An 18,720-nucleotide genomic window follows, 5' to 3' on the forward strand; every position below is an offset into this window, starting at 1 on the left:
TTTCAGTGTCACACTATTGCTACTGGGTCCCGTTCTGGGACTGTCAGCTCAGGAAGAACATTGAGGTGATGGAGCATGTCCAGAGAAGGGCAAGTGAGATGGGAAGGAGTCTGGAGCACAATTCTTATGAGAAGTGGCTGAGGGAGCTGGGATTGTTTAGCCTGGAGGAAAGGAGGCTCCGGGGAGACTTTTACTCTCTACAATTCCCTGAAAGGAGGCTGTGGCCAGGTGGGGGTCGCTCTCTTCTCCCAAGCAACCAGTGACAGGACCAGAGGACAGTGTCAAGATGTGACAGAGAAATAAATAATATCCTCACAAAAAGGGTGATTAGACATTGGAATGAGCTGCTCGGGAAGGTGGTGGAGTCACCGTCCCTGGAGACGTTTAAGGAAAGACTAGATGTGGAACTCAGTAGGTGGTGATCAGCCATAGGTTTGACTTGATGATCTCAGAAGTACTTTCTTAAACCGATTCAGTGATTCCACGCGCGTGCTGGGGGTCCCGGCCCCGAAACCCCACTCCAACCCGGCCCGGCCGCGTCCGGCCCGCCCGGCCCAGCGCAGATCGGCCCACGTCTCGCGACCGCGCCTGGCGCCTGCCCACAGCGGGGCTCTAAGATGGCGGCGGTCGACACGGCCGGCGGGCAGGTGAGCGGGCGCGGCCCCTCCTCTCCCCTCGGCCCGCCCTGGCCGCTCCTCTCCCCGCCGGGCCCCGCCCGAACGGAGGCCGGCCCGGCTCGGCCCGTCGCACCCGCCCGGTCCCAGCGGCCTGGGCCTCGGCCTCTCGCTGTGCTCGGCACCGCCACCGCACCCCGAGGCGAGGCGCGTCCGTCCTCCCACGCGGGGCGGCAGCGAGCGGCTGGGATCCTCCGAGAGAGCCCGGGCAGCCTTCCCTGTCCTTCCCAAGCAGCCAGTGAGCCCGCCTGGGCCCTGCGGGCCCCCCCGCGGCCGCGCGGTGCTGCGGCGCAGAGCCGGGGCTGACAGGGACGGGGCTCCAGGGTGGGGAGAGGATGAGATGTCGCATAACGGAGTGTGCGAAATACGAATGTTTGAGCACAGCCTTCCTGTGGAACGCTACCCCCGGGTTGGTGCTCTCTGCCGTAGGTGTGCCTTCCCCGTTGTCACGTCGGCCCTTCCCATCGCTGTGTCCCGCAGTGCCGGGGCCCGACGTCGGCGCACTTGGGGTGTCTAGCAGCTGCTTTTCTCCAGAGATCACCTGGTGTTCCATGGGCACATTGTGCACGTGTAGTAACAAAACTATGGCCATTTGTTCCAGACCTTTGCCCTTCCCGACATCTGCAGTTGGCTGTGCCCAGTTCTGGGCAAAAGGCAGGGTCCCACAGGCGCTCTGGGGAACAGGCGGCCTGTGTGTGCCTGGCTGCCTCTGGCCGGAGACTGCCACACGTCCCACACATTAGCAAGTTGTTTTGTGTAGGTTTAGCACACCCAGAACACGCTGGAGTGGTTGTGCAGCCAATACAGGCCACTCTCAACATGCCTGTCAGTGCTTCCAAGCCATTTTGTGCTTGTGAAGTTGTATCAGTTTTGTGTTTTAAACAATAGTGGTCATAATGATTTTGGGCACAATAGCTCATGTATTAAACCCATTTTTTCTGATATGCATTTTAGTATTTATCAACCACTAGTAAGAGAGATCCATAATCCTTACATTAATGGGTTTTGTTGCTTTTGCAAGTTATGACACCTCAATAATATACTCTGAAAATAAAAATCGTGTCTGCATTTTTCAATGTTAAATGTACAAGCAGAGTTTTCTAGATGCATAGTTTTAAAGTAAAGCTGCATAAAATAAAGTTGCAACTATAATGCAAAGTAAGCAGTTTCCTTGTTCATCACAAGTACTGGATTAGCTGACCTGAGTGAGAAGCCCATTCTCCAGTAAATAGATGTTAATTTCTTGTTTCATGTCTACCATCTATGATTCTCCACAGGAAAAGAAAATTATTGTAAGTTTAGCCTAATCACCAGAATATTTTTATCAATTTAAAATACAGACTGGAATTTTAATACCTCTCTATCTCTCTTAGATTATGTTACAGTTTTCTGTAATAAGGGGCTGTGATACATGTATTAATTTTGGTTACTTTAAATACTGAGTTCACATATGTTACAATGTATTGACTCCATAGCAATGCAGCATATTATACTGACAAATGTACTGTATACTGTCAGGCAATAGAAAAACAGCTGAAGATTTGTGGCTATAAGAGCAATGTAGATGTCGTGGCACTGTATCTGGCTAGACAGTAAGTAAAATGTTTCTTGTTTTGACTTTTACTAAAAGTAGAGCACGCAGTAAATGGAAATCTCTCACAGTGCTTTCTGTACCAGGAACTCTCTGAACATCATTTATATGTGAAATACCAGTACATCATATTCTTACATAGTCCATACACGTTGCGAATGAAGAAATGGTAAAAGTGCACAGACACACAGCAGCACCATGCTCACAGCTAACAGCTTCATCCCTAGATACACAATCTGTCTCCAGCAACCCAGAGTTGCTTGAGGGTCTGTGAGTTCACAGAGTTGTACATGAATTTCTGCCATGGGGAGCAGAGGAGTGAGAGCTGATGGGCTGATCTCTGCCTGTTCTAACAGGCACATAAGGCTGGGTGGAAGGAGTATCAAGAAGGCAAATGAAAGAACACGGGACCTGCCCAGTCTAGGAACTGCCAAATTTCTGACCTCCCTGAAGAAATGTGTTACTGCAATGGCAAAACTCAGTGGTACCACCCTTGAAATTACCTGCATCTGTACTGCTGAGAACTGAAGGGAGGGCAGGGCAAGATAAAGTGAATACAAGCACAAGAACACTTCTTTTGGGCAGGCAGTACTGATGAGAGAGCTGATCTCCTCTGAGAGCTTAATGAAGCAGCTTGAGATGTAGGGCAGATGAGGAGAAGATGTACTAAGTGAAGGAAGGCAAACTTTCATGAACCTGTGGGTGATCTAGGTTGCTAGAGGTGTGTGCTGTAGTATGAACATGCTGAGAGGCTGCCATAGAGGGATGGATACATGACAGGACATACTTCAAAGTTTTGGGAAAGCGGCTTGGAATTTCTGGCCAGGGCACAATTCCAAGTGTTGCATACCTGTCTGCAGCCTCACAACTGTATCCACTGCTCACATGGTTGATGGCATATAGAAAAACTAACATAGTTTAATAATTTAGGGACAAGGTTTTCAAGGTCTCTTGGTCCAATGAGTGAAAAAAAAGTCTTAAGGGATTAAGGGATTTCAGTGTTGTCAAGTCTGTTTTTAGTGGAAATTATATGGTCTTGAAAATCTAAATTTGCTCACTAATATGTTTAAATTCCTTATCATATCTCCTGATTTACATCAAGAAAGTATTTGATGCTTTGTGAGGTAAAACATATAGTTACTGTCAAATTGCTTAAAATGTGCATTTTAGAAAGAAGAAAAAAGATAAAATTTAAGGGAGAAGTTTCAATAATGAGAAAATTACAAGGGGCATATATACATACTTTCTAAACAACACAATTATTATACCACAGATGTAAAGAATTAAGACTGTGTATACAATCTTAATTGGCATATTTTCTGTTTTTAAATGCTTAAATGTGTGCCCTCACTAGCTTTCAAGTATTTTTTTGGTATAGAATAAAAAGAAATGCTCACATGGCAGATAAATAAGTGATCTGTTTTCCCATTAAACCATTTTGGTAAAGATGATGCAAGATGGATTCCTTTATGATTGGATAGAAATGAACTCCTTTTATTCTATATCAGTTTATATAAACTTGAACCCCAGCCAAGCTCAGTATCAGATCATGCCTCCTTTAGTGTTGGTTTGGAGTATTTTTCTGATAGCTGAAATAAGAAAATGGAAAAAAATTAAAGTCAATCAAATAAGAGGGAATGAGTTTTTATTTTTAAACCACTGCTGTGAAAGGAACATGAAACAATGCATTTTGGACACTGAAAGCTGTCATCCCAGGAAAACTGATTAACTTAGCAGTAGGTAGAAAAAGAGTGCTGCAGGCCAAAAAGGATCAGTTTATAGAAGACATACAAAGTCTGGAAGGCATGTAGAAAAGGACAGGCTCTTTTAAAATGTTTGAGGAATTAAGCTCTACCTGGGGCAAATTAAATGCCTTAATATAAAAAAAAAAAAAAAAAAAAGGAGCAAAGCAGTAAACCAAAACCAAAAAGCCAACAGATTGAGGCTTGGAGATAGTGAAGATGAGGCTGTTACTAGACAGGGAGTAAAGCCAATTAGATGTAAAGCTGTAATCTAGTTATAGAGTGGCAGTGACCAAGAATATAAGAATTTTATATAAGAAATTTTGGCTTTGCTACCTGAAATGTAGTTGAAGGATGCACAGGAGAATTAAAGAGGAGCTCTTTAGGAGCTCTGCATGTCCTGTCAACAGCCATCTGCTTGTCCCTGCTACTTGCAGTAATGTCTTTTTCTGTTACTTGTGGCAGTAGACTCATTAAGTATGTATTTGCAGGGTTAGTTTCTATGGCTTATCTGAGGAAGCCAAAGAAACAGTTTAAAGTAGCAACATGAGAGGATAATCTGATTTTCAGTAATACAAGGGACTAAAAGTATAGTGCCTCAACTTTGTAGAGTTTGCTCTTGACAGACTTTTCATTTGCAAAAGCAAGATGAGAAAAGGCATCCACCCTCCCTTTGTCTGTACCTGGAGGGTGTGTTGGAAAAAAAACAACCCAACAAGTAAAAAGACAGCACAGAAAGATAGAGACCAGACTTCACAGTTGGAAAACAGACATGCCTTTAGCCTGATAATATGAGGTTAATTTTTATCAGTCCTGTTACCTTCTGAAACACTGGCCTTCATCTTGCAACACATTAAAATCCACAAGAAAATTTTTATTATGGCAATTAAAAATTGTCAGGTAAAAGTAATCTATATTTTTTCTAGTGGAAATTAAGAACATTTATTCATAGCAATGAAAATAAAGAAGAGCAGTTAGTTAAAATCACTCAGCAGCTCACTAATATTTTCTGGTCAGTAAGTAATTTTTTATTTATAGTACACTAGCAAGCTCAAAGTGCTAGATACACAATGGAACATAAAACCATACTAGCACATGGGAGATCATTTCAGCCTCAGTGGATGTACTAAGTTTCTATGAGAATAGGACAGGAATGGAAAAAAGGCAAAATTTCACAATATACACTAATATGAAAAATAATAAAAAATGCACATTGATGTGCTTGATGTCTGTCTCCTGTGGCTGGACAATCCCCACTGCACCTTCAAAGCAGTTTTGCTTTTAGCTTCATGTCCCCAGGGTGCCAAACTTCTCCTCCTGTGTTCTGAGCAGGATTTCTACAAAGTGCAAAGTACATATGACTCAGACTCATAACTCATGCTGTTATGGAAAAGCAATTAATGTATCACTTATTTTGTTCCTGTTTCTTTACTACCTGCTGCCTTGTTATGTTTGCAGGTGTGCAGAGAGCTTACACTGGCCCTGCCACCTTCTCTTTGTGTCTTTCTGTATTATACATTCCAAGGAAGTGTGCCTTTCTGGTTCTTGTCTAATATTATTTATGGAAAATAAAATATTTATCAAATTAGTAAGCACTATTAACATTAAGAAATTTGTTACTCTTTTTTTTTCTCCCATCAGAGGTCTAAGAAGTATCCCAAGTCTATCACAGTTTCGCAGATTAAGGTATTTGTGGATTAACAACAATAAGGTAATTAGATATTCCTTTAAAGAGCAGAACAATGCATCTATACTCCCTGATTATTATTTTGTGGTCTTTTCTAGCATAAAGTATTATATCTATTGTCAAACAAATAGATTCTTTTCAATTTCCAGGCTAATTTAACTGTCAAATATAACAGATTTGAAGAAAACTCTATTTGACATTACAGAGCTATTATATTTTCCTTTAGATTCACATTAGATTTATAAATTTTATTTAAGGAGCTGAGGTTTTGTGCTAATTCCTGAGCTCCCAGTGTAATTAGAGGGGGCAGTTCTTGGAACAGACTGAGGGGTGATGCAGCTGTAGGACAGGAGTGGATTGCAGGAAAGGCATGACTCTTTTATATTCTGGCAGACATGCATAGTTTATTTCCTAGCAGGCTGGTGGTCAAGGTGAGGCTCCTTTTTGATGTCATGCACATGAGAGTGACATAAAACTTATTTCACTCTCATTTCACATGAGAGTGAAATGAGCTTCTCCCTGTGCACAGGAAGCAGCACTGCAGTTCTAGGGATGACAGGGTATGAATATTTTACTGTACAGTAGTTTACATGACTTCCACAGTGAGCCCAAATTCTTCCATCTCCAGAATTGCTTAGTCAGGTAAATAAGTAGATCTGTGAGCAGCAGAAAAAATAAATTTGCATTCCCTGTCACTTCAGAGCACGTGTATATCTGCTGCCCCAGGCTAGCATCAGTTGTATGGCATCTTATGTCCAATTCATCAAAAGATCTCTAACTATTTTTGAAAAGAGCAAATGCATAGATATATTAAAATGTTAAACTAAAATCACAGGTATAACAGGGCTTTTCCTTGTATAGCGAAAGGACATTAAAGAAGAAGAAGAAATGGCCTGATGACTAAGCTGAACTGATCTTGCTGATCAAAAAAGAGAAATAAATTGGAGTTTTCCACAACTCTCACTTTTCTTACCTAAGCAGTAACAAAGAACATTCTTTTGTTGTTCTATATAACTTATGTGGAGAAGTCACTCAGTGGCTTTTCATAGGAGAAGTCTTACTGAAATGCCTCAATAGGAGCAGCATATTTTTCTGTACTTAATGGTTTTATCAGAAAAAAAGCAAACTTCCAATGATTCTGAAAACAAAACTTGCCAAAAATAGGGAAAACCATTCCACTTCCACAAGGGAGTGGAAAAACTTCTGTCTTGTGCTCTTCCTTCCAGCTTTTAGGTACTGTTAATACACAGAGCAAAGCACATTTATTTCAGAGTCAGTGGCAAAATTCAAGGACTGAAATAATTCCTTTCCTGACAAACTACTTTTTGTCACAGAATTCACAGAGTCAGGAATAAAATTCTGTTTGTTGTTCTTGCATTTAAACTGTAAGATAAAAACTTCAGCACCATTAGTACTCCCATTTCTCAGTGATTATAAAGGTCAGCTTGCTGTCCCACTGCAGATACTGTACCTTGCACTGGAGTCAAAACTGTATTGGAATTGAGCTTCTCCAAACAAGGTGTGATTCCATAGGAACTGAAGATAACTCTTTATTTGGAATACACCCATATTCATACTGATTTTTTATTCTGTAACTCTAATTGATTCTCTAAGTATGATTAGATGACATTTCTGATGAATAAGAACCATTTTGCGCTCTTTGAGCTTGCTGGTGAAAAGCAATTTAAAAACAAGATTCTGGGTTTATTCAAATGATATATTTCAGGAATATTCTTAAACCAACGTAGAATTATTATGCTCTACAAGGGTCTTTTAACAATAAAAATGATTTCAAATATGAATAGAAGGAGAGAAAATGTGGAGACCAGTCATTTAAAGAAATCTCTTTCCAAATACAGATGTTAAATGTGTAGTTCAAAAACTTAGGTAAGGCTCTACTGCTTATATTTGATTTGTAATTAGTACTTCTAATGAAGGTTCAGTTGTCAAGAGAATCCTTAAACCAAGAGTCTTAAACAGAAATATAAGGAACTACCTGTGGTTAAACAGTTTTCCAGAGGCCATGTTTATAATTCTCCAGCACCACATTCAGAGTGACATATAACAGTTTGCCTAACTCTAATTTCAGATTGAAGATTTAACCTTCTTAATCAAAAACTATTACTTGACTGAGCTCTATCTCAACAATAACAAGCTGACAGATATATCAGGTACCAGTTTTCCATTTTTAAGTTGTTGAGCAGAGGCCTACACTTTCTTTTTTCTGTATTGGCATTCAAATTTATAAAACTGGATTACAGCAAGTAACTTAATGGTTGAAAGATCCTATGTATTAACACATGTTAATTATTAGATATTTAATTTTTCCAACATCACCAATAAGGTGATGTATTTATTCTGGTTTAAGGGATGAAATGTCATTCACTTTATGTCAGGCAATTGTGAAATATTTTTGATCTTACATGATCATATTTAATATTGAGAATTTATAACCTGAAGTATTTTGCAAAGTTACTGCCAATCTTGGTTTATTTTAAAACTGCATCTGTCTTATACTTCTATTTTAGTTTTGCTTGTCCTTGTAGATTAAAATGGCTTTACCAGACTTGTAAATTTGTGAATGAACAGGCCAAGGCATAATACATTTCTAAATATTTTAGACATTTAAATTTTTTTTTTCTGTCTCTGTTAAATGCTGGATGCGAAATGATGTTGATTTGTTTCTGTGAGATTTCAAGCAAACTTTATCTTTGAAAGACATAAACATAGATACAAGAGACAATACAGATGATATCAAAATATGGATAAACATTAGTAGAGAAAGAAAATACTGTATATGATTTGGAAAATGAGATATCTAATCTTGATGTGTGAGGATGTGAACACAGTCTGGGTCAAAACAATATTTTGTAATAGTTTTTTAATACATCAATAATTACTTGAAACAGAATTATTTTCTAAGGAATGCACTATTTACTACTTGTAAGACAAAGGTAGGATTAGGCATATACTGTTCTTTGTCAGGCAAAGGTAATATTAGGTCAAGGTAAAAGAAAGTGAGTTAAGCAAAGATTACTGGGATATAGGAGAAATGAAGGGAGGTAGAAGAGAGGTTGCAATTGAGGCTGATTTGTTGATGCAAGGGTGATGTGGACAAATGGAAAAAATTGAAATGAAAAAAAGATAGGCATGTGCTTAAAGGATGTGACTAGAAAGGTGAAAAGGATATTGAAATATCTTTAATTTATTGCTTAATTAACATCTCATGCAATGTGTTACTAAAAGACAGGCATACATAAATAACTAAATACCAAATTCAGTGTACAGCACAGTAAAATAATGTTCTAATAAAGGCAGCTATGGTGAGAATGATTAATTATTTTTCATTTTATTTCAGGTGCTCTGAAACACCTATGTTCCTTACAGATTCTGTTTCTTCACAACAATGAGTTAAAAAAACTTGGCAAAACAGTGAAGGAATTGAAAGGAATGATAAGCTTGCAGACTCTAAGTAATACCTTATTTTTATTTTGCATAACAGCAAGTAGTAGCTTTTTAGTTTCTTATCGGGATGTTTCTTGTCTATTTCCACATCATTTGCCAATAGCTTTTGAAGCTAATTAGCAATTTCAGCCAAATTTGACAGAAGAAAGAGATCTCTAAGACATGAAAATTCCACAAAGAGTACCTCAACTGAAGAAAAACTGCTAAGTGAGTTCAGAAGTTAACTTTTTGGCTGCTGGCTGCCAGTAGCTTGGATGATGTCTAAGCAGTTTACAGCTGCCTCTCTGTAATGGAACACAGGAGTAGGGTGAGATTATCATAGAGGAGAAAGGAGTTGAAAAATGGGTGTTAGCTGCTGTTGAGACTGTGAGTGATAGCTTATAGAGCCCAAATTCCTGCCTCTTTAATTGTCTTGCTTATAGAACTTCCTTTCTGCATCTTTTTGGCAGACTGGATTTCTTGAGTCTAAGAATAAATGTACTTTAGGTATTATTCATAACAGTGTCTGTTAAGGATCATACTTTCTGATACATGGCTGAAAATGAAAATTGCACCATCTCTGAAATTTCAAATGAAGTTATACAAGACAATGTTGGTGCCACTAAATTACAATATAAGAAGGTAGGATTATATGCTATTAAGGTGTTGAAAATGAAAATATAAGCAGTGTTTTTCCATGATTCTTAAAGGAATGTCAACATAGGTCATGCCAAAAGCTCAGTGCTTGGAGAAGACAGTAAACAAGTTTTGTGCCTTGGTGACATGGTTAAGGAGGGGAATGTCAGAATGTCATCAGGCCATAACACCTCCTTAAGCATTCAGAAAACTGAATGTGTGATTGTGGGAAAGGAAAATATGAATGAAAAATTAAAGTTTTAATTGAACTTGACCCTGAACTGAAACTAATAAAAACAAATCAAGTGTTTAGGAAGACAACATGCCAGCCAAACTATTGAAATTCTTGTCATTATATGCAAGATAGAAAAATGAGTCCATGTAAGAATGCAGTTGTTTGAAGTGATTAGGCAGCGTCTGGAGAGACATCCTATGTATGAATGGTGCAGTCACTTGAATTTAATGTTAGCTCTACAAGTTAATAAGGAGCTTCAACAAACACAGGAAGTTTGTTGTACTTGTTGCAACCATCTGTGGGAAATACAGAGCAGATAGTTAAAGTGCTGCTGAGTTATTATAAATGGCAGTTACAAAGGGACAGTGAAAATTGTATGCAAATTGGACCAGCCACCACCACAGAAAACGAAGTGTTTGAAAGAACAATCAAACAATATATATAATATACTGATCTACCCTAATTTAAAAAAAAAATGTTGTTTAGTTCAAATATTTGTACAAGAATAAACAGTAATCAGTGGGAGAAACTTAACAACCTTAATAATCATAACTTTAAAGTCATTCCTTCATGACCTTTGCAGTCATGAAAAAAACTGTCAACATGTTTGCTTCAAGGGGATTTTGTAATAATGAATTCTCAAATTAACAGGTCTCTACTGGGTTAATAAAATGCTCTGTCATATTTGAAGTAAATTAAATCAGTAAATGAACAAAATAAATTCTAAAAGTCATATCCTATATATTGTATTACTATATAATTTATCTGCCTTCTTGCAATATTAATAAATATTGAATGGGTGCAGAATTTGCACTGTGTAGCTTTGCAAAGGGCTGTGCCCATAACTCACTTTTATAAAACAAAACCAGTGAGACTTCTCACTGTTATGAGGTAGATCTTTTTTATTGCTAATCTGATTTAAAGAAAAAACGTCAGTTGCTGACCCTCAATAGAGCTTCTGGATGCTTAACAACATTTTATTATTTGGTAGCTCTTGAGGACAATAGAACTATTAAAACACACTATTATTGTTTGCTTCAGGAGTAGCATCCAGCTGCCAAAATGTTGCATTTCTCTTCCTGAAGGCTCTCTTGTGATTTTAGCCACTGCCCTGCACTGGATATGTAGCATAACAACCATCCTTCATCAGGTGTCTAGGGAAGACACTCAGCTTCAAAAGATTTACTGCACGTGCTGCCTACAACTGCAGCCTTTTGGGAGATTCAGAGTGCTGCTTTATGGGCTCACCCTGTGCTCACATCTCCCTTTTGGAATCCAAGATTTTTGTTACGTACTCTGTAAATTGCCTCAACTGATTTATTGTCCACAGCTGATAACATCCTGCTGCTAGACCTCAGAAAACTCTCTTGTTCACTATGTTTCTGCCCCATGTGGCAGAGGCACACTGTTTTCCTACACTCCAAATAGAGAAAACAGACAAAACTGTGGAGGAAGAAAGCATTATCCTAATTTGTACAACTAAAATTGCATGACCTTGACAAGAAAGTAGATAGCTCAGCCAGAAATTGATCCCAGATGTTTTGTAAAACAAAACCATCTTGATCTGTACAAGGGTTGAATTTATTGTAAAAATGAGGAGTAGAAAAGTGCACATTCCCTAAAACAAACCTACAAATCAGTGTTGTTGAGCAGGGACATAATCCAAGCAGCATCCAGATTCACAAGTTTAATATCAGACTGTTTTGTGCCTTGGAAAATATTCTCTTGAATCTTTATTCTATTCCACTACCAAACATACCTGCTTTTAGAGATCTTTCTGAAACATTTTTCTCTTTGGAGTGCTATAGTATATTTTCTCGACTCAAGAATAGACTTACCAGATACATACATAATATTCTTTCTGATTAACACTTTCTAGGAAAAGAAATTCATTCTGTTAAAATAGAACTTTCTTTTGCTGCCACCTCATGGGTGTTTTACTAATTTTAAGTACAGCATTTTAAAAAATATGTAAAAGAATTAAAATAAAAAGTTCTCCTCTGAATACATGAACAGGTGTTTTCTATGAAGGAGAGGACAAATGCTCATTCCAGCCTTGTTGCATCTTCAGAATACCTGCTAAATCCCATGAAGCATTGAGCCCCCTCAGCAGTCCTGAAGAACATGAAATTACATCTTGTAGATTACAAATCTGTGTGGAATATTTTCCGGCTTTTTTCTTCTACTATCTTCCTCTCCCTAACTGCTAAATGGCATATTTTTTTACCCTAGAGCAAGTATTAGCCACAGTCTTTCCTCAGAAAGAGAAAAACAGATGACTGCAGCCTGTAGCAGTAGTTGTAAAGATAATTAATTTAAGATTTTTTACCCTGCTCTCATGTCAAGGTGACAGCCTCCTGATTATTTTTACTGTCTTAGAAGAACAGCATTTGTATAAGGAGATAAAAAGCATTATAATTTGCTTGTTTATTAGCTCATCTGTGAATGAGCCAGTTTCTGTTTTAATCAGCCTGAGATATCACTATCACTAAACAAACTGGCAGTGGGCTAGGCTCATGTTCCACACCTGGCCAAGCAGCAGCACAGGGTTGATACCTGTCTCTGTGCTGCAAAGGTTTGGTTAGACAGGTAACCTGAACCTGAACATAAACATTTTAGCCAAGTTGCTAATGAGCTTTTGGAACTTGGTACCTCCAGTGTCGAGGAATGCAACTGGAACCCAGGCTCTTAGGAATTTAGGCCCTCTGAAACATTCTCTTATGTTTCTTGAGTTTTCAAACTCATCATCTGTCAAAATCTCAGAAGGCTGTGTATTTGCATTTTATATTGTATCTGTGGGATACAGCCTCTTATCAGCTCTGATAAAGTGTTAGGTGTACTAAAGCTCATCTGATATTAAAAACTCCATCTTCCTACAAATTTTGTGTCTTACATTTAAGCTGTCACACATAAAAGACCATTGCTATTTAAAATAGGGATTACCTAACACTACATAAGAAAATCAAAGGCAAACACATCAGTGTTTTTTGCTATAAAGGTTTGGAGTGCATGATGACACCTTTACTCAGATCTTGCCTGTGGTATTTTGCATACTCTGCAGTAAGTCAGTTCCTGCAGTCCATGTTTAGATGAGTAATTTCACATATGTAAAGTGTTTATGCAGCCTAAGAACAATTTGAATTTGATATTTTGTACAAAATCTTTGGCTCCTAGTGACCTTTAATTTTCCTGCCTTGCAAAGTTGTTGTTTTGCTGGATTTGCTTTTTTGTGACATTGGGGCTTTTTTCTGTGTATGTTTTGCAGACCTATTCCATAACCCTCTGGAATATGATCCAGACTACCGGCTTTATGTGATATACTTCCTTCCTTCAGTTCAGCTCCTTGACAGGAAGTGTAAGGATTGCTTTCCTCTCTCACAAAGCACTGTCAGTGTCTTTTGGTTCTAACCAGTTTGGAAACATAGGTGAAATTATCCTATCTGTTGTTTTACATGCATTTGTTGATAGAGAAAGAGAACTAATGAACCAGATACCTGTTTTTTGTTAAGATTTATCAAGAAAAAAGAGTTTGCATGGCATAAACACTGTCAAATGTTTTTGATTTCTTTTTAAATTATGTTGGTTTTTTCTTGTAGCTTTGTCTATTTGAGTAAAGATAAAAACGTGCTTAGAAATGTGTACCTATCTCTGTGCATTCACTGGTATATTCACATGGGTGAGTGTGCTTACTTTGGTTTGTACATGTTTCTGTACAATTTAAGTACATATATGCACATTTCTTGATAAGGTAAATGCAGAACAAGCTTTCAAATATAATAAATATCCACAAGTTATCAAGAGATCTTTCACAGCTTGTCTACTGAAAATTCTACAGAAAAAAAAATTTCTTAAGAATAGCCAGATTTCACATCAACGAATCCATAAACATGCCACAATGTACCCAGAAAATCACCTTTGGTGATTTTTATCTCTGGTATAAGGAGAACTGTGTGACTGACAGGACTGAAAATTACTGGAGAGCACTGAGAAAGCAGCTGATTCCTACCTCAGCTCTGTAAGAAAGTAGTGAGGAAAATCCAGCACCTTGAAAAAGGACTGAGCAAGGCAGGTGCAGGACATCTGCAGGTGCTGGGAAGCTGTGCAGCTGTTGTGTAGGAGAGCTGGTGGATGGGCCCCAGCAGGTGCCAGGGGCTGATGAGGAGTTGTTGGATCTGACCAGGTGCCCATTTGCTCACACAGTCATTCTGCACAGGTACCTCCACTCTCCTGAGCACTTGCTCTTGTGTTACTCTTGTGCTTAGCACATCTGCCAGGCTGCTACTAAAATATCACTTTTTGACTGGGGAGTGATGACTGAAGCCTAATGTGCTGAAAAATACGTGTTGCATTTACATGTCTAGAAACACTTCCTTAAACTTCCTGGACTTCATCTCCTAACTACAGTTCTACTGTAATCAGTCCTGGATTAAGACTTGAGGCAGTAATTTGTATCAAACTGTATCCTGGACTTTCTATTTAGTGAAATATTTCTCTAAAACATTACAAAGCTTCTTCACCATCTGTAGAACATTACCAGCGTAGTCCTGGCTTTCTCCTTCACACAACACATGCGCTCATGTTCCACTACCTTCAGGCATGACTACTGCAGTTCCTTCCTAATTGGTCCCCTAGACACCATGACTCCAAAACTTCCCTGAACTGAAAATGCTTCTGCCAGTTACTTGTTCTAAAAGTTTAGCTGACTTCTGTTCCGTAGCTGAAATACTAGATTAGTATAAGGTTCATAAAATTAAGCCACCATCCCCAATTTGATTTAACAGCCTCAAACCATTTGTTTAAAAATTAAAGTTATTTCTCTTAAAGTGGAAAACAGGAAAAACTTAAACTTTTCTTCTGATTGCACTCCTAGGGTTTTCTCTGTAATTGACCAATGGGAATTGAACTGGTCTTAAACCAAGATTTGTTTTTGCTATTCATAAAGATACTTCCAAATCTTTACTTACTTCTGCAGATCTCATTTAAGCAGCACAAAAAATCTTGCTTTCTAGCATCTTCATTTAAAATTTCTGATCCTACTGCACTCAGAAGAAAATACTTTACTGTATAGGGCTTCACCCTAAAGCCTTAGAAAGTATCACTCCATGTTCCCATTTTGAATTGCCATGAAATTGTGTAATTAATATTATTATTGTTGTTAAAAAAACTGCACAGAAAATTTATGAATCACCTTTTGTATGCTGCCTTTTCAACTGATAGAAATTAAATTAATTTTTTTATATCCCTTTTAACAGTAGTTACACAAAAAGAAAGGGAGTCAGCACTTAATCTCTATAACCCCAAAAGGGCTTGGGTGATGCAGTCAGTAGCTTTTGGGAAGAGAGCAGACACATCCCTGGGGACTACGGTGGGATCTGGCAGATGCACTCAACCAGCCAGAAGACCAATAATGGCCTCAGGTATTTATAATGCTCGAAGGAAGGCATACATTTTTAGGTCATTTGAATTAGAAATGTTCTTTTTCATTCTTCTGATAAAACATTATTGGTTTTAGTAATAAAATATAAATGCATTGAGAACTCAGCTTCATAAAGTAAGTAGTCGTGGCAGCAGCAGGCAACAATGAATCCTTCTACTGAGAGTATTGTAGCAGATAAATTCTAGTCATACCCTGGAGTTACAGAATTGTCCTTAAAGATAACTGAAAAATTTTTGTAAGAGTCTTATGTTTAGTTTTACTTCTATTTAAAACATCTCAATCAACTTCTGACTCCCAGTGCTCAGCATCATAGAGTTTTGATGCCCTCTAGTGCTTTTACAAGATAATCTCCTGAAGAAAATATTTTCTTCTAGTGTTCTAAATTTTATGTATCTGGTTTTGTAAGCAGATTCCTCTTTATGCTTTTCAAGCTGGGAATATTTTAATGATGTCTTACAACAGCATATAATTCAATTTATAGAGTTCTTAAACCATTCAGATCTTGAAGGCAGCATGATCCTGGCACAAGAAAGCAGGTGAATACCAGCTGGAACCATGAGACTTGTATCACAATCCAGAACCAACTTTGAAATCCCACACAACCTTGTCAGCTTTTGATGTTTTAAAGATAAAAACCCCACCATTGTGCATAGATAACTGAAATTGTAGCACTTTAAATCGTGTAGATGAAAGTTTAGAAAGTAATCAAATACCTGCGAGTTTTTTTTAATGTATATATCACAATAGTAAAACTGAAAGCAGTGTATTTAACAATGATTTTGAAGAGGTTGGGGAAAGGAGGATAGTTTAAGCATATTTAATCATTTGTTTTGCTGATGATTATCAAAGCAGGCAGACAGCTGTCTTTATCTCTACCCTGCAATCTTACGCATCTACAGTGGCATCATTTTCTGTGAAAGAAAAAAAGCCTGGATGTGTATGTCTACAGGAAATAAAATACAAAAAACTTAAAACTACCTACACTTAAAACCCAGCAATACTTGCTTCCATAGTAATTTAATAAAATATTATCTTAAACATTTCAAATCATGTGCTAGTTTTCAATTAATCTGAACAAGCAATTTAGGATCAGGATAGCAATCAATTCTCAGCTACTCAAATTGCTGTACAGCCATTAACATCATAATTTGAACTTTCTCTTATAGGTCAAGAATTTGGAAATAACACTAATAGGTAAGTAATGTTTCTTCTTCCTTTTGCCTCTCTGAAGCATTTAAGTTCCTCTTCCTATGCCTAAAAAATACCCTAACTAGAGAAAATGTCTAGTAAAGATAAGCATTTGAAACAGTTTCAGGTCTTTGTATTCAATATAGATGCAACTCTACACTAGGTTTGTTGTCTAAAATTTAGTATTGAAAGGTATTCGACATTTGGAAATGGGTACATAAAAATGCCATTTATTTGTAAGATCAAACACTGATCACTAGAAAAAGCATGCTCAAAGTATTAGAGCATCAGAATAGCTGTTCTATATTATGTCCCAGAAAATGTTCTCCTGACTGGCTGTTCAAAAACACACTCTCTGGAAAATATTATGACTTGTAGAATGAAATTGTTTTATTCTGTATGTGATGTTAATTTTATTCTGTTCAGTTTCAAAATCATAGAAATAAATGTAAAAGTTTTATCTTTGTGTCTGGATTGAGATAGGAGAAAAGTTGCATTTTAATGTGATGACAGTTTAGATGCAAACTTTGTAAGAGCGGATTTAGGTATCAAAGAGCAAATTTTAGGTATCAGGCTTGGCTTTACTTTCTAGCTTTACACATGAGAAGATTTGAAAAAGGCATTGAAGGAAATAATAAGAGCCTACATATAATATCCTTTAACAGTACTCTGAGCACAGCTCTTTAAAAATCAAGTTATTTCTGTTGAACAATTAAGTCTTACCTGCCTTCAGTGCAGTAGGCTGTCCTCATTGCTAGAATGGATGTACAGCTGCCTGGAGTCATTTATGGAAATGCTGAGGCTTTGCAAGGTGTCTTTTCATGACAAAGTTCATGACACTCAGTGGAGACAGTCCTGTGGCTTCTACGAGGTGTGTTAGTACAGGGACATCTTTAAGAAATAAGTTCTTGTAAGACAAAGTTTTAATATTATATGTGAGTTGGAAGGTGTTAGTTCCTTGTCAGTGCTGCTCTGATGGTGAGAATCTGCTGCTTTTCTCTCCCAGACAGCAGCTGTGGCAGGATACACAAACACAAGCTCACTGTGATCTGGATTCAGAGCTTGGAGAATGGATATTTGCCTGTGGGCTAGTTAAGAGATCCACAGTGAAATAAATGTGCATTTCCAGTAATGGGTACCAAATCACTTCAATCATGTCCATTGAATCAGAGCATTAAAAGTATATAATTACAGCTTTTGGGGGGGGAAAATTGAAAACAAAGAAACATTTTTAAGTCTACTATAAATGCTTTTTAAATAATTTATATATGATTTTTTCAAAAAGAATCTCATTACTCCAACCTTTTTTCATTTTGTTCTGCTTTCCTAAATTTGGTAGAAGAAAACCTTCTGAAAACTTAAAATTTTTAAATCCTCCCTCTTTAGTATCATCATGACTGCTACTTTCATTTTCCAGAGAGTGTGTCTTGTGAATTAGTTCTGAAGTGGTTTGGAAATGTTCAGGTGATGGACTTGCTTTTTTCTTTTTGCAGAGTACCATTTGAGGACCCTGAAGATGCAGTTTTAGTGCGGGCAATGACAAGATCTCTAATGGAATTTTCCTCTGTGGACTGGAACAAAGTAGCCACCTGTCAAGAAAGGCGGCTTGAAAACAAAGCAGAAGAGCCCCCTGAGAAGCTGACAGTCCAGTTTAGATGAAAAAAACCCCTATTTTTCTCTCTAATGTTAACCCCATAAGTAGGTTAACATAAAACAAGTACACAACAACACACATCAAATTAAGTGAAATTACAGAAAAAAATGATAGTGTAACATTTCTTTTATCACATGTTGTATAGAGAGTGAAGAAATTAAGATAACAAATGATAAAAAGTGGCAATGTTATAATAAAAGTTGCTTGAAATGGAATCCTTACCATAATTTTGTTATCCAAAAGTACTAAACTACACACTTAATTTTTAGGAAACTAAGGATAAATACTTTTATTTCTTATAATACACTTCCTCACATATTTCTCCTTCCATTCTGGCAAGGCTTAAAGTCAATAATGATTTCTAAACATTTCAAAGCCCTTTTTTCAGGCTGTAGCTTGTCTGCTGAGTTCCTTCCTTCTCTCCTAAGTTAG

General features: G+C 37.7%; 1 protein-coding gene across 2 annotated transcripts; it reads left to right on the forward strand.

Annotated features, from left to right (window-relative positions):
* Window positions 1-438: 438 nt before the first annotated feature.
* Window positions 439-18,503, forward strand: LRRC72 (leucine rich repeat containing 72). Of its 2 annotated transcripts, XM_071429122.1 has the most exons (9): window positions 439-647; window positions 2,193-2,266; window positions 5,649-5,718; window positions 7,784-7,865; window positions 9,053-9,166; window positions 13,275-13,364; window positions 15,262-15,426; window positions 16,613-16,640; window positions 18,128-18,503. In XM_071429122.1, exons 1-9 carry the CDS (start codon window positions 618-620, stop codon window positions 18,291-18,293), a joined length of 819 nt encoding a protein of 272 aa, XP_071285223.1. In that variant the 5' UTR covers window positions 439-617; the 3' UTR covers window positions 18,294-18,503. The 2 variants fall into 2 exon arrangements, with proteins under 2 accessions (XP_071285223.1, XP_071285222.1); XM_071429121.1 differs by lacking the exon at window positions 9,053-9,166 and having other exon boundaries at window positions 441-647.
* Window positions 18,504-18,720: the final 217 nt, after the last annotated feature.

The sequence above is a fragment of the Agelaius tricolor genome, unplaced genomic scaffold (genome assembly GCF_023055355.1).
Source record: "Agelaius tricolor isolate 1412-34295 unplaced genomic scaffold, bAgeTri1.0.p SCAF_6, whole genome shotgun sequence".
Classification (NCBI taxonomy): domain Eukaryota; kingdom Metazoa; phylum Chordata; class Aves; order Passeriformes; family Icteridae; genus Agelaius; species Agelaius tricolor.